The sequence below is a fragment of the Sander lucioperca genome, chromosome 7, assembly GCF_008315115.2.
Source record: "Sander lucioperca isolate FBNREF2018 chromosome 7, SLUC_FBN_1.2, whole genome shotgun sequence".
NCBI lineage: Eukaryota > Metazoa > Chordata > Actinopteri > Perciformes > Percidae > Sander > Sander lucioperca.
Window position 1 is genome coordinate 20,493,277 of NC_050179.1, and position 15,000 is coordinate 20,508,276.

Genomic DNA, 15,000 nt, shown 5'->3' on the forward strand with positions numbered 1-15,000 from the left:
AATTATTTCTTGAGAAGACCCCTTAAACCCCCTACATCTATGTCTTCCACCAACCTAACAAACACTCTAAAGCACATTATAATTCTCCTACAGAGAATAAATGCTTAGATTAGACCCTGAATAACCTTGTCTATGCCTGAGTTATCTATTTTTAGAGCTCCGTTTGGCTCCAGGTTTGTTAAAAAAAGGTGTGAGCTGTAAGTCTGTCGGCCCATTGGCACCGCAGCGCTCACACTCTCCGTCGTGTTTTATTAAAAAGTGTAAAGTGTGTTTATCTGCTTGTGTTCCTGATGGGATTGGAGTTTATCTGCTTCATCTGACACTCTGCAGCTTCTGATCCAGACTAACAGCATCATTACCCCCCCCCCCCCCCCCCCGTTCGTCCTTTACATTCATTTCAATAAGAAGATTACTAACTTGTTAGCTGCTCTCTGAACATTTTATTTCCCTGAGCAGATTGTTTTCTCAAAGTGCTCGGCTCTGTAACACCGCCGCTCGAGTTTCACTCTGAGATTTATCTTCACATACTGTCAGAAATCACAATCAGAAAATGACGGTAACCCTTTACTTGAAGTTATCTACATAAGAGTGTCATGACACTGTCATGACACATGAACTCTAACCCTAACCATAACTTGTCATGACAAAAACCGAATGACACTTACTAAAAGAAGCATTATGTCATAAACGTTAATGACTTGTTTATAATGTTTATGACATGTCAATCTTAAGTAGATACCTTCAAGTAAAGTGTAACCAAAACAACTTATTGATAAATAAGTAACACATACAACATTTGCTGTAATCTCCGCCGAAATGACGGGCAGCTCTCGGTGCTCTGTACCCGTCTCACAGTCACCTATTCTCCGGTAACTGAACCACCGACTAACCCTGACCTGACGGAGCGCCATGCGGAGCACCGTAGCTGGCGTCGCAGAGCTCTTTAGCAGCTAAACACATCTACTAACTGCTGATATCGGCGGCAGGAAGCTCAGTAGCCGGCGGCAGGAAGCTCTATAGCTGGCGGCAGGAAGCTCTGTAGCCGGCGGCAGGAAGCTCTGTAGCCGGCGGCAGGAAGCTCTGTAGCTGGCGGCAGGAAGCTCTATAGCTGGCGGCAGGAAGCTCTGTAGCCGGCGGCAGGAAGCTCTGTAGCTGGCGGCAGGAAGCTCTATAGCTGGCGGCAGGAAGCTCTGTAGCCGGCGGCAGGAAGCTCTGTAGCCGGCGGCAGGAAGCTCTGTAGCCGGCCACTGTAGCCGGTGTCACATAACCAGCCGGCGGTCTCCTAGGTTTGTAGGTTATCTAAGGTTTTGGTGGCATACATTATCGAACTATATCACGAATATTTGACACATATATTTGCTCCCCCCCCACCCTAAGATTTGGATATTGGGTAACACTTTACTTGAAGGTATCTACATAAGATACTCTTGCTAAAAGCAATAATGCTCCATTTCAGCACCATGGACAGCCTCCCTCTGTTTTAGTAATAATGCTGTTTCAGCACCATGGACAGCCTCCCTCTGTTTTAGTAATAATGCTGTTTCAGCACCATGGACAGCCTCCCTCTGTTTTAGTAATAATGCTGTTTCAGCACCATGGACAGCCTCCCTCTGCTTTAGTAATAATGCTGTTTCAGCACCATGGACAGCCTCCCTCTGCTTTAGTAATAATGCTGTTTCAGCACCATGGACAGCCCCCCCTCTGTTTTAGTAATAATGCTGTTTCAGCACCATGGACAGCCTCCTTCTGTTTTAGTTATAATGTTCCGTTTCAGCAGTACGAGTGACATGACAGTGTCACTGACACTGTCATGTCACTCTTATGTAGATACCTTCAAGTAAAGTGTAACCGGATATTGCACTATAGTCCATATTGTGATTTTGATGAAACGAGCCCTGCCAGGAAGACCACACAGATACTCAGGCGAGGGAAAAGGGCAGTAAACTGACCCCAGACTACTGGAAGGTCCAGAGTAAATACACCTGAGGGCAGAGTCTACGACAAAACACACACACACACACACACACACACACACACACACACACACACACACACACACACACACACACACACAAACACACACAAACACACACACAGAAACACACACACACACACACACACACACACACACACACACACACACAAACACCCCCCCCACACACACACACACACACACACACACACACACAATCACCAAACATGCCAGGATGTCTAACAAGACATTACACATGAAGTACAAAATAAAACAGGAAACATAACTAAACCCCAGGGTCATGATAGTTTGTTATTCCTGATTCTGGGATTTTTATCAATGATAAAAAAGATTAAAAAACATAAAAACAGTGTCGTGTTTTACTTACAGAGACGAAATCCTGACCAGAGCAGAAAAGAAGCAGAGCGAAGAGAAAGAATCTGTATTTAGACACAAATAGCGCAAATACTTAAATATAATAGTAAGTTTCTACGTCTACATTTGGTATGTCCTTGTTTTTATATAAGCTATTATAGGCTTCTACCCTCACATGTATTTCATATTTAACATGATTTGTAACTGTGTGAGAAACAAATAAACATAAACAACATTATGAAAGGATCCCTACAGAGATACAACTTTTTGTTAAAGAGTAAGATCCTATGAGAAACAGCCCTGAAATCACCATCACTAAACCCACCAGACTCCATGTAAATAATCACTACTTTTAGTGTGTATAGAGCCAGCATATTTCCACATGTAAATGGGTGAATTAAGTGTTTATTTTAACCAAACCAGAGTGGTGATTGTTGGAACAGTGGAAAGATGAACCAAGACGGCTTTTGATTTGATTTAGTTTCTGTCCACTTTGAATGAAGTGTGTTTTACGATGATAAAAGTACAGATTGTTTACATGGAGTCTGGTGGTTTTGGTGATGGTGATTTCATCCCTACAAATACATGGGAAATAGGGTTAGCCTTTAACTATATTCTTTAACTGTAAATTACTTTTATGTTGATTCAGCTGGCATTCACTGAGAGATATTATTACTGTAAGATATTGGGTAATTGTCCAGCTTGTATTTAAGTTCACAAAAGTGCTCGTTTTGCGGCTGACAATATATTTAAATTTTATTTTAAGTTTCTGACAACATTATGGGAAGGATTTCTAAGGAGGTGGACATTTCTGTAAAGAGTAAAATCCTTTTTTTAAACATAAAAACATCCGTGAAATTGCGTTCGCTAAACCCACCAGACTCCATCAAATAAACCATATTTTTAGCATCGTGAAAAAACACTTCATTCAAATCCGACAGAAACAAATTAACTATGAGAAGCTGTTTTGGGTCGTATTTCCACTGTTCAACCATCACAACTCCAATTTTGGTTGAAAATAAACACATAGTTTATCGATTTACAAGTGGAAATATGTTGGCTCTATACACGCTAAAAGTATAATTTTTTTTAAATGCAGTCTGGTGGGTTTAGCGCTAGCGACCTCAGAGCTGTTTCTAGTTATATTGTAACTCAGAGATATTTTAAATCAGAGATATCGTAACTCAGAGATATTGTAACTATGTATCACCAACGACCTCCTGATGGCAGCAGATACTGGTTCACCGTCTCTACTCCTCCTCCTGGACCTAACAGCTGCTTTTGATACAGTAGACCACAACATTCTACTCCACCGCCTGCAATACACCATTGGACTCTCAGAAAATGTGAGAATTGAGAATGAGAATGAGAACTGAGCACGTCGCCCTGGGCAAAGCAAAATCACACGCCCACAACGTAACCTGCGGTGTCCCTCAGGGCTCTGTGCTGGGCCCTACCCTTTTCTCCATCTACATGCTCCCCCTTGGCAAAGTCATTAGCAGACATAATATATCATTCCATTGTTATGCTGACGACACACAGCTCTATCTCAGGACAACCCCCACTTCTTCTGCTCCCCTGCCAACATCCACACTGACTACCTGCCTGGAGGAGATAGAGGCATGGATGAAGCTCAACTTCCTTCAGCTGAACAGCTCCAAGACGGAAGCCATCTTAGTTGGCACACCACATCAGCTCCGCTCTTCCACCATCACCAGTATCACTTTCTCTGGCCAAAACATCTCCCTTTCTACATCGGTCACCAACTTGGGTGTTAAACTGGACCCCCAACTCACCTTTGACAACCACATCAAACACATCTGTAAAACATCATTCTACCACCTCAAGAACATCGCCAAACTCCGTCCAACACCTACCCTGGCAGATGCAGAGAAGCTCGTCCACGCCTTTGTCTCTTCCAGGCTGGACTACTGTAATGCACTCCTCATTGGGATCTCTGGCAAGAGCATTCAGAGACTACAATACATCCAGAACAGTGCTGCCAGGATCCTGATGAAGGGGCGCAAGCATGATCACACCACCCCTATCCTGAAATCTCTTCACTGGCTCCCTGTCCCACTCAGAATAGAATACAAGGTCTCCCTCCTCACCCACCAGTGCATTCATGGACATGCCCCCCTTTACCTACAGGAACTCCTCACTCCCCAGACCTCCTCACGCACCCTCCGGTCTGCAACCACAAACACCCTCCTAGCCCCCAGAACCAAGCTCTGCAGCATGGGTGATAGGGCCTTTTCTTCCGCTGCTCCGAGGCTGTGGAACACCCTCCCTGACCAGCTGAGGGCCCCACAGACTACAGATGTTTTTAAACGAAACCTAAAAACATATCTTTTTAGAAAAGCTTTTTACTAAATGTATTTTATAGGTTTTCCTTTTCAACTACTTTGACATTGACCTTCTTGTAATTTATATTATATGCTCTGTAGCACTTTGAGATTGCTGTAAATGTAAAGTGCAATGCAAATAAAATATATTATTATTATTTATTATTAACAGAGATATCGTAACTCGGAGATATTGTAACTCAGAGATATTGTAACTGAGAGATATTGTAAATGAGAGATATTGTAACTTGGAGATATTGTAAATCAGAGATATTGTAACTGAGAGATATTGTAAATGAGAGATATTGTAACTCGGAGATATTGTAACTCAGATATATTGTAACTGAGAGATATTGTAACTATTGTAGGTGTACCTTCTTGAGCACGAGGCCGGGATCCTGCAGTAACAGCTGACGCTGAGCAGCCATGTTTCCCAGAGCTGAACTCCTCCACCAGTGTTTCTCCAGAGGGTCCAGCGGCACCCTGTGGAACAGAGACTGGGGGGGGGGGCGATGCAATTTAGGCTACATCTCCACCGCTATGTTTTGGTTTTTAAACAGAGTTTTCACCCATTTTCAAAAAGTTTCTATATCAGAAATTTGTGTTTCATTCAACTAAATAACGTCGTTGGTTCAATAAAACTATTACTCTTAACAACACACACACACACACACACACACACACACACACACACAGAAACACACACATAAAAAATAACATTGCAGGTTCCATAAAACTATTACTCTTAACTTAAGTAGAATAAAGGATCAATTCACTACTTTCATTGAATTAGTGTGTTTTATTCAATTTTATAGCATTTGAAAAAAAAGTTGAAAAAAGTGAAAAAGAAGTCAGAAAACAACAACCAAAACTTAAAAAAAAGCTGAGAAAAATATCGATAAAAGTGTCAAAAGCTTTTTTTTAAAAAAAAGACACTTTTTAGTTTCTTTTGACATTTTTTTGTCGCCAACTTTTTTGTTGCCAACTTTTTTGTCGCCTGTGTTGCTTTTGTCAATGTATTTTTTTTGTGCTTGGGCTGTCAGCATTAACGCGTTAATCGCGATGCGATTAAGGGCCGAGCATAACGCATTAATTTTTTTTAATCACATGCTGCCATTTATTAATTTATTTTCACTTCACTTGGCTTCGCGTTGTGCCTAACAGGCTACTATTTTGACCCTTTGCCACACTTTGCCATACTTCCTCCTAACACATCCTGCTGCTGCAGGCTGCAGGCATGATGGAGAAAGACAGCAGCAACACAATTCTGAATGGCGCCCGGACGGGTCGAAAGCCACATGCACATTGTGTAAAGCCGAATTAAAATATCACAGAAGCACGTCAAGCTTGAGCTACCACCTACGAGCTAAGCATAGTACAGTTAACGTGACTCAGGTTGATGCTAGCGGGCTCAGGCAAAGCACTATTTTGGAGAGTGCTATTTGTCGACCTGTTGATGAAACCAAATCCCAAAAAATGACTACCGCTCTTGCAAAATGAGTGGCAACTAACTTCAGACCTGTCAGCATCGTAGAGGACTCGGGTCTTAAAGACTACGGTTGGGATGTTCTGACCCGTCTTATACATGGCCGTGGAGGGGGACAGTAGTTTCACCACACACAGTCTGTACGACACGGAGAAAGCAGCCAAACTGGAACTGCTGCAAAGTGATGCAAGGTGATCACTGGACGTCAGTGAGTAATCAAAATTATTTAGGAGTTACTGCACACTATAGTGACTCTAGATTCAAATGTGTGACTAGATTCACACATTTTTCTTTTGTTTAGAGTAAATAAATACATAATAAACAAATACAAATCTTAAAATCAAGTTCATAAAGTCACTTTCTTTGCATTCATTTGATTCCCAATCAAGATACACTGGTAAGAATTGCTTTCCATTGTTAATATGTACTTAAAAACAGTTCTGAAATGGAAAATAATACAATTTTAATCATGTGATAAAACACGCGATTAACTATAGAAATTCAGCGATTAATCGCGTTTAAAAAACAATCGTTTGACAGCCGTAACTTTTTTGTTAGTGATAATATAGACATCTGAATTATTAACCTCTCGACTGTTGAACCCAAAGTTACACCCTTGGGTTTGATACTCCGAACATAGAGTATCCCTTTAATATTACATCATGTGTTGGTATTTTCCAGCACAAACGTGCGTCCTGGTTGACCTCTATCCGTGGTGGGGGCCGCCGAGCTGCAGGGCGGGGGGGCGGATGCCATTAGTGCTGTTTATTGGCCAGCAGGGTGCTGTGAAGCCCCCGCCAGGCCTTTAATCAGAGGCCTGCCGGGCCGTCCTCACTGTTTACCTGAAACAGCTCCGTGTTAATTACACAGCCGAGCCAATCACAGAGGGAGGCTGTCAGTCAGCTGACAGTACACACACAGAGGGGCATCACACACACACACACACACACAGAGGGGCATCACACACACACACACACACACACACACACACACACACACACTTTACCAGGACAGAAGAGGCAGCGACGCTTCTGCTATCATCTTCTTCACTCTGAAACACAAACAACATTTCTGAATATTAATAACTTCCTGTTTGACCTTTTCACAATAAAACGTGTGTGTGTGTGTGTGTGTGTGTGTGTGTGTGTGTCTGTGTGTGTTTCTGTGTGTGTGTGTCTGTGTTTGTTTCTGTGTGTGTGTGTGTGTGTTTGTTTCTGTGTGTGTGTCTGTCTGTCTGTCTGTCTGTGTGTCTGTGTGTGTATCTGTGTGTGTGTGTGTCTGTCTGTCTGTCTGTCTGTGTGCGTGTTTTTTTGACGTTTGTCATTTTCTGTCTGACGTTTTTGTCGAACGATTTTTTTCTCTCTAATAAGAATTTTCTTTACATAAATGAAGACTTTTGCACCATAAATTGTTGCAGAAAAAGTGTTTGACGTTAAAAATTCCAACTTGGCTCAAAGAGATCCCAACCCCCCCCCCACCCACCCCCGTCGTTTTTGACATTTTTTGTCAACATTTTTCTCTTTTTCTTTTGTCGGGTTTTTTTCCATAGATTTTTCTGATGTTTTTGCAGCTTTTCTTTGACGTATTTTTCGACTTTTTTGTCACTTTTTTCACAGTGTTGAACCCAAAGTTACGTCCTCGTGTTTGATGCTGTATTCGTTGTTTTGGACGCTTCTTAAAAAAACTAAATTGTGCTTTCATTGAATGTTTCCAGAACAGGAAGTTCGTCTATGACCTTTATTCTCTAATAATGGCCCCGATAATCCACCGTACATTTCCCATGATACACCCCCCACCCCCCCCGTTCATCTTTGGTTGTTTTATCACACTGACAGACACACACACACACACACACACACACACACACACACACAGTGAGACACACACACAAACACGCAAACACACACACAAAGACACAGACATACACACACACACACACACACACACACACACACACACACACACACACACACACACACACACAGGCACATTGGCTGCTTAATCAAACTGCCACAGATCAGCTGGAGTATTATTATTATTATTAGTAATGATGATGATTTGTGTTGTTGTGTAAATGTTTGCTGAGACTGAGAGTGAACCTCCCTGAAGGAGCACTAGCAGCTCAAAGCTAACGGATCCATTAAATCCCTAAAAACTGTGTTCAGAGTCTCCGAGGTTCAGGAAACACTTTCATCTTCCAACCTGACGTCTCTATCCACCGTCTCCTGTCAGCGTGTTAATGAGCACCGCGCCATTATCTCATTTATTCTCTCTTTTCATGCAGCCCAAATATGAATAAATCTCTTTCATCTCTCCCTGTTTTCCACTCATTGTCTCTCTGATTCCATCTCTTCTCTCATCAGGAGGAAACATAAGTACACTTATTCACTTTCTCATGATGACTCTCTTGTTTTTTTGTTTTTTTATCGGCACTTTAGGCCTTTATTTGTATAGGAAAGCTTAGACATGAAAGGGGATTGAGAGGGGGGACGACGTGCAGCAAAGGGCAGCAGACCGGAGTTGAACCCGTGGCCGCTGCGTCAAGGAGTAAACCTCTATATATGGGTGCCTGCTCTACCAGGTGAGCTACCCAGGCGCCTGATGACTCTCTTGTTAGATCATTTTCTGCATTCTGGTGGAGTTTTATGCAACAATTTATGGTGCAAATGTCTTTATTCATGTAAAGGAAATTATTTATACACACACACACACACACACACACACACACACACACACACACACAGCGGGGAGAATCTCCCGGAGTTATGACGGACGTTTTGCTGCAGCTGCTCATTATGAACTCTCGGAGGGTTTCTCTAACGAAGGTGAACTAAAGGTAAGACAACAACACTGATGAAATGATTATATATCAGGGCTGTCAATCCATTAAAATATATATCGCAGTTGTTAGTGATGAAGTGGTTAGAGGAGAAGTTGTGCAACAAAAACATGGAAAAAAGCATCAAAAACCTTGAAAAAATGCGCCAAAAATGTCCAAAAAGTGACATAATCGTCAAAAAACCTCGAGAAAAACAACAAAAACCTTGATGCCTAAAAATCACAGAACACGTGTGTGTTCATCACATGTAAAAAAGAAAAACACAACAAGTTAAACGGTGTTAAAAGGACTTGAAAATAACATAGAAAAAATTGTAGGAAATAAATTTGCAAAAACCTTGAAAAGGTGACAAAAACTCAAAAAAAAACAACGAAAACGTTAATAAAAAGCATCGAAAAACATTGAAAAGGAACAAAAAATGAGATAAAAGCCCAGTTTGATTATTTATATAGGCGTCATTCCCCCCCCGGAAATGACGCCTATGCTCCTCTCTCAGGATATAATAATAATAATAATAATAATAATAATAACAATAATAATAATATATTTTATTTATATAGCGCTTTTCATGGTACTCAAAGACGCTTTACAGTAAAACCAGCATATTAAAAGCAATTAAAAACAATAAAAGCGGTACCAATCAGGTGAGAAGTGTAAGACTATTGTATTGTATGTGTCTGTGTGTGTGTGTGTGTGTGTGTGTGTGTGTGTGTGTGTGTGTGTGTCTGTGAAGAGGTGTGTTTAGATGAGTGTTATACGAGTGTGTGAGTGTGAGTCCATAGAGGATTGAAGCAGCAGGAGGAGAGAGAGATTCTCCAGAAGAAGCAGCGAGATAATGAAATCAGGAGGAGGAGACGGCCGCTAGCATAACAAAAGCCTCTGGCAGCCGCTACCACTCCTCCATCCATTCATCCTGTCAAAACACCCCCACCAGAGACCCCCTGACTGACCCGCCCCCCCGTTCTGTATGCCGATTGTTTACAAGCCGCTCTGTCAAATCCTTATTCAGATTACTTTACTACAGTAAAAGTACTAATACCGCGCTGTAAAAATACTGCGTTGTAATATTACTTCAGTAAACGTGTGTATCATCAGGAAAATGTAGTTAAAGTATTAAAAGAGAGTGTGGCTCTGTGTGTGTGTGTCTGTGTGTGTGTGTCTGTGTGTGTGTGTGTGTGTATGTGTGTCTGTGTGTGTGTGTGTATCTGTGTGTGTTTGTGTTATGGCTGATGGAACGAATTCCGAAAGTCGAATATAATTCTTGTATTTTAACAGCTACACAAAAATACTGTTTTTAAATTCCAGGACAACGTCGGGGTAACGAGCTGTCAGAACTTCTTTAGTGTAGTACTCTGTGTGTGTGTGTGTGTGTGTGTGTGTGTGTGTGTGTGTGTGTGTCTGTGTAGAGTGTAGTATTACATCATGTTTAAAAAGATGAAAATAAAGTCTGTTTGATTTTGAATTCAGCTGCAACTTTAATGCAACATATAAATACTTAGAATCAAGTAATTAAATATATATTATCCTGCAAACATTTTGTTATTAAAGTATATTTTGATGCTGATACTTTTGTACTTTTGGGAAGAACTGATCCTGTAATTATTCACATTTTAGAGACAAAAACAACTAACCCATTCATCCGGGAGATAATCCACACATTAAACCTCGTTGTGTAGTTTATATAATATGGAAACAGTTTAATTATGCTGCCTGAAAATGATTTATTATAACTGTAAAGAGGGCGGGACTTCCTCTCCTCCCATGATGACATGTTCCTAAAGAGTCCAGTGAGACGGAGAGAGAGAAGGTATTAAACTCTGAGATGAAGCATGACTAAGCTTTATTACTGACTCCTTAATCCCTCTCCTCCCTATGGATCCACTTCAGAGTGATGGAGCACTTAGTTATTATATGGATATTATATCACACTGACACGCTCAGTACTAATGGGGGTGTGTGTATGTCTGTGTGTGTGTGTGTGTGTGTGTGTGTGTGTGTGCGTGTGTCTGTGTATGTGCGTGTGTGTGTGTGTGTGTGTGTGTGTCTGTGTGTGTGTGTGTGTGTGTGTGTCTGTGTGTGTGTGTGTGTGTGTGTGTTTCATTAGTACTGAGTTGTCCTAACTTTATTTTGATGCTTTAAACACAATAACAACAATACTGATTGAATCTACACCGTAGCCTGATGTGCACCTCCCAAGAAATGTAAAGCACAATACTTCATGAACCAATACTGTATGTACCAATACTTCATGTACCAATACTTCATGTACCAATACTGCATGTACCAATACTGCATGTACCAATACTGCATGTACCAATACTGCATGTACCAATACTTCATGATCAGGGCCCGATGGAACCGACTCTCAGCAACAGATCTTCTTAAAGTGGCCATGTTATGCTCATTTCAGGTTCATAATTGTTCGATACAACGCTCTTCACAGGTTAAAAAAAAAAAAAAATCAGTTCACTACTTTCATTGAATTTGAGGGTTCAATTTGATAACATTTGAAACAAAAAATCAGAAACGAACATTGAAAAAAGTAACAAAAATGTCGGAAAAAGTGACAAAAATGTCAAAATTTGGACCCTGAAAAACAAAAAGTTACCTGGTCGACTTGAAGACAACAGGAGGGTTAAAAACCCACCTGTACCTGTGTAACTGTGATATGATTATGACTCACACAGATTGCTGCTTCCTATAATGAAATGCCTCACTCACATTAACATATTAATTGAGATTTCCCAGCGATCCTGTTTTTTGGCGTCTGAATGCATTCAGTCGAGTCTTTGAGAGGAAACGTAATGAGAGAAACGTTTGTGCTCTCGGTGTCTCAACGGACGCCCCAGTTTGTGTAATCTGCCCTCTCATTCACGCTGCTGCCGTCTGATTGTTCGAGGAATGAAAAAGCCATTTTGGATCGGGCGGCGCTCTGAAAGGAGCCGCGTGTTCGGTGGCGCGGCCCCTCGGTGTCGGGGTCAGCGGAGGTCAAAGGAATTATGATTACGCCGGAGCCTCGCCGCTGTACTCTGGCGGGCGCTGTACTCCCCCGCTGACCCCGACATAAAGAGGCTGATGATGGGATGAACACGAGCGGTTTGTTAAGAGACGAGAATCGCTGTTGTTCAGTTCAGGACGCTCATCTCGACTAGATGGAGGTCGGCGCTTTGATTTCTTTATTTCGTTTTCAGAGAGCTTCTCTGATTCCTGATGAAATGTATTTCACAGCTGAGACTCAGTGAGCACAAGGACAGATGACGAGCTGCAACTAACGGTTGTTTTTATCGAAGCTTTTTTCCTTTACTTTAAGTAGTTGTTTGGACTCAAAAATGGTGAAAAATGTGGATCAGTGTTTTCCCAAGATGACGTCTTCAAATGTTTCAAAAGATATTCAGTTTCCTGTCCCAGAGGAGAGAAGAAACTAGAACATATTCACATTTAACAAGCTGACATCACACAAGTTTACCTGTAATTTCCAGAGGTAATGGAACAATCCCGGAAAATGAAATTTCGTGTGTGTGTGTGTGTGTGTGTGTGTGTGTGTGTGTATGTATGTATGTATGTATGTATGTGTGTGTGTGTGTGTGTGTGTGTGTGTGTATGTGTGTTCTTGTTTAACTATATTCGTGGGGTCCAAAAACCAGGAGTCCAGTATACTTGTGGGGTCCGGACAGCTTTGTGGGGCCCAAAATGCTGGACCCCCCAAGGTTAAAGGTCTGTTTGAGGGTTAAGACTTGGTTTTAGGATTAGGGTTAGAATTAGGTTATGGTTAGGGTGAGGGTAAGGGTTAAGGTTAGGCATTTAGTTGTGATGGTTAAGGTTAGGGTAAGGGGCTAGGGAATGTCAATGACGGGTTCCCACAAAGATGTTTCTGAGACGCACCATGTGTGTGTGTGTGTGTGTGTGTTCATATAGACTAGTCTTTTGACTCACGGTCCTGGAGGCAGCCTGCTCGCTGGTCAGAGAGAAGGAGTCGCTCCTGAGAGACAGCAGGTCGGAGCAGGCCATGTCTCCTCCGTCACCGATGCAGCTCGGACCAGGATCTGCAGGGGCCCCCGGGGTCTGCCACAGAGACTGCAAACACCCGGGGAACACAGATCACTAGAACATTTATACATAACCATGGACAAGAAAGGAGAAGACGCAGAGACAGAGAAGGAGAGAGAAAAAAATAGCAAAACAAAGAAACACAGAACAAATGACAGGGAAACAGGAAGCCAACATCAACACGCAGGGAATACATGAACCAAATCCAACCTGAAAACCATATTTCTAACTTCATTTCTAACATGGAAACACAGCTTCAGCCTCATTCTGTTCCCATCATTTACACTTTAGTGTTAAAGCTACAGACATTAACACACCTGTCCTTCCTGCACACACACACACACACACACACACACACACACACACACACACACACACACACACACACACACACACACACACACACACACACACAAACACAGATCATTTCCAATCTTCACTCGTGTCTCTCAAACAGTGGGATTAGCATATGAGAGAGTGTTTACAACTCTAAAATGTCCGCCTGAGTCGGCCTGTTGACTACAATTAGGCCTCAGCAGCAGTTTAACATCTCCGAGCCGGGACTGTCCTTTAACTGTTCAGGACCGGAGTCCCATGAGAGCTCATTATATACACACACACACACACACACACACACACACACACGTCATTCCTCTCGTTTTAAGTTCAGCTAATTATTTCAACATCTCTGTTACTGTAAATAACGTTGACACGGAGCTTTTATTTCAGAAGTGATCGTCACATGGAGGCACACTGTTCAGCATGTTGTGTGTCACAAGGTTTACAGCCTGTATGACGTGCTGTTAGGGATTTTAGTCAGAATTACCATGCATAAACATTTACTTATTAAACATCTATAACATACACATATGGAACCATTAACTCACACATACAACAGAAATGCCTTTACATGCACAACTGAAACCCTCCAACACAAACAACTGAAAATGTATGCCTGCATACACCTAAAAAGCATTTACACACACAACTGAAATGTTTTTACGCTTACGGCCGCTAAAACAACCGTAACCTCTTCTTTGGTTAGGCTAATTACTTGCTTCTGTTCACACACACACACGCACACACACACACGCACACACACGCACACACACACACACACACACACACACACACACACACACGCACAAACACACACACACACACACACTCACACAGACACACACACAGACGCACACAGACACACACACAGATGCACACAGACACACACACATCCGAAAAAAACAAAACAACCACAACCTCTTCTACGGTTAGGCTAATTACGTGCTTCTGTTCAGCAGAATCGCTGCGGAGACTTGCGACTGAACGTGTGCCTTTTCTTTCCGTTTCAACTGAAATCCTCTCACACAACATACTGAAATGCTTTGCCACAGAGCTGAGGGATTAAGGACTCAGTAATAAATGCTTTGCCAAAAAACATTTACCTTGTAGGCATATGTAAGAGCTGTTCAGTTGTGTATGTGGGAGCATATATTTAACATGTGGGCCTGTGTAAGAGCTGTTCAGTTGTGTATGGGAGCATACATTTTCAGTTGATTGGCTTACAGTAGCAGTCGTGGCTACTCAAGACAATGCTTGTGATTCCACCAGAATCACAAGTTTTCAGAATAAACTCCCTATGAAGACTGCTGATCGTATATCACATCAATACTCTATATTTTAATAATCAAAACACAGACACACATCTTTGATATGTGTGGTTCAGAACTGGACTAAATGGAAGAAACCGTAGAATATTTACTTTTATTGTAGAAGCATAAATATGCAGGATAAATGGCCGACTAATTTAATAGTTGACAACTAATTCATTCATCTTTGCAGCTCTATAAGTCTGCTCCTCATTTCCTTTAAACAGTTCTTCATTCCTCTTCAACATGTGACCAGGGGTCTCATTTATAAAACTGTGCGTAGGATCCTT

The 15,000-nt window shown here is 41.8% G+C and overlaps 1 protein-coding gene across 3 annotated transcripts in view; it reads right to left on the bottom strand.

Moving 5' to 3' along the window:
- The window catches only part of LOC116055794 (ankyrin repeat domain-containing protein SOWAHC), a 49,537-nt gene that overhangs the window by 17,718 nt on the left and 16,819 nt on the right, over nt 1-15,000 (bottom strand). For 2 of the 3 annotated variants that reach the window (XM_036003496.1, XM_031307826.2), the window contains exons 5-9: nt 12,951-13,091; nt 7,185-7,229; nt 5,067-5,189; nt 2,361-2,372; nt 29-31 (exon numbers count right to left, since the gene is read on the bottom strand). In XM_036003496.1, coding sequence (XP_035859389.1) covers nt 29-31; nt 2,361-2,372; nt 5,067-5,189; nt 7,185-7,229; nt 12,951-13,091 — 324 coding nt within the window. The remainder of the gene's footprint in view (nt 1-28; nt 32-2,360; nt 2,373-5,066; nt 5,190-7,184; nt 7,230-12,950; nt 13,092-15,000) is intronic. The other variant, XM_036003497.1, reaches the window with a different exon arrangement.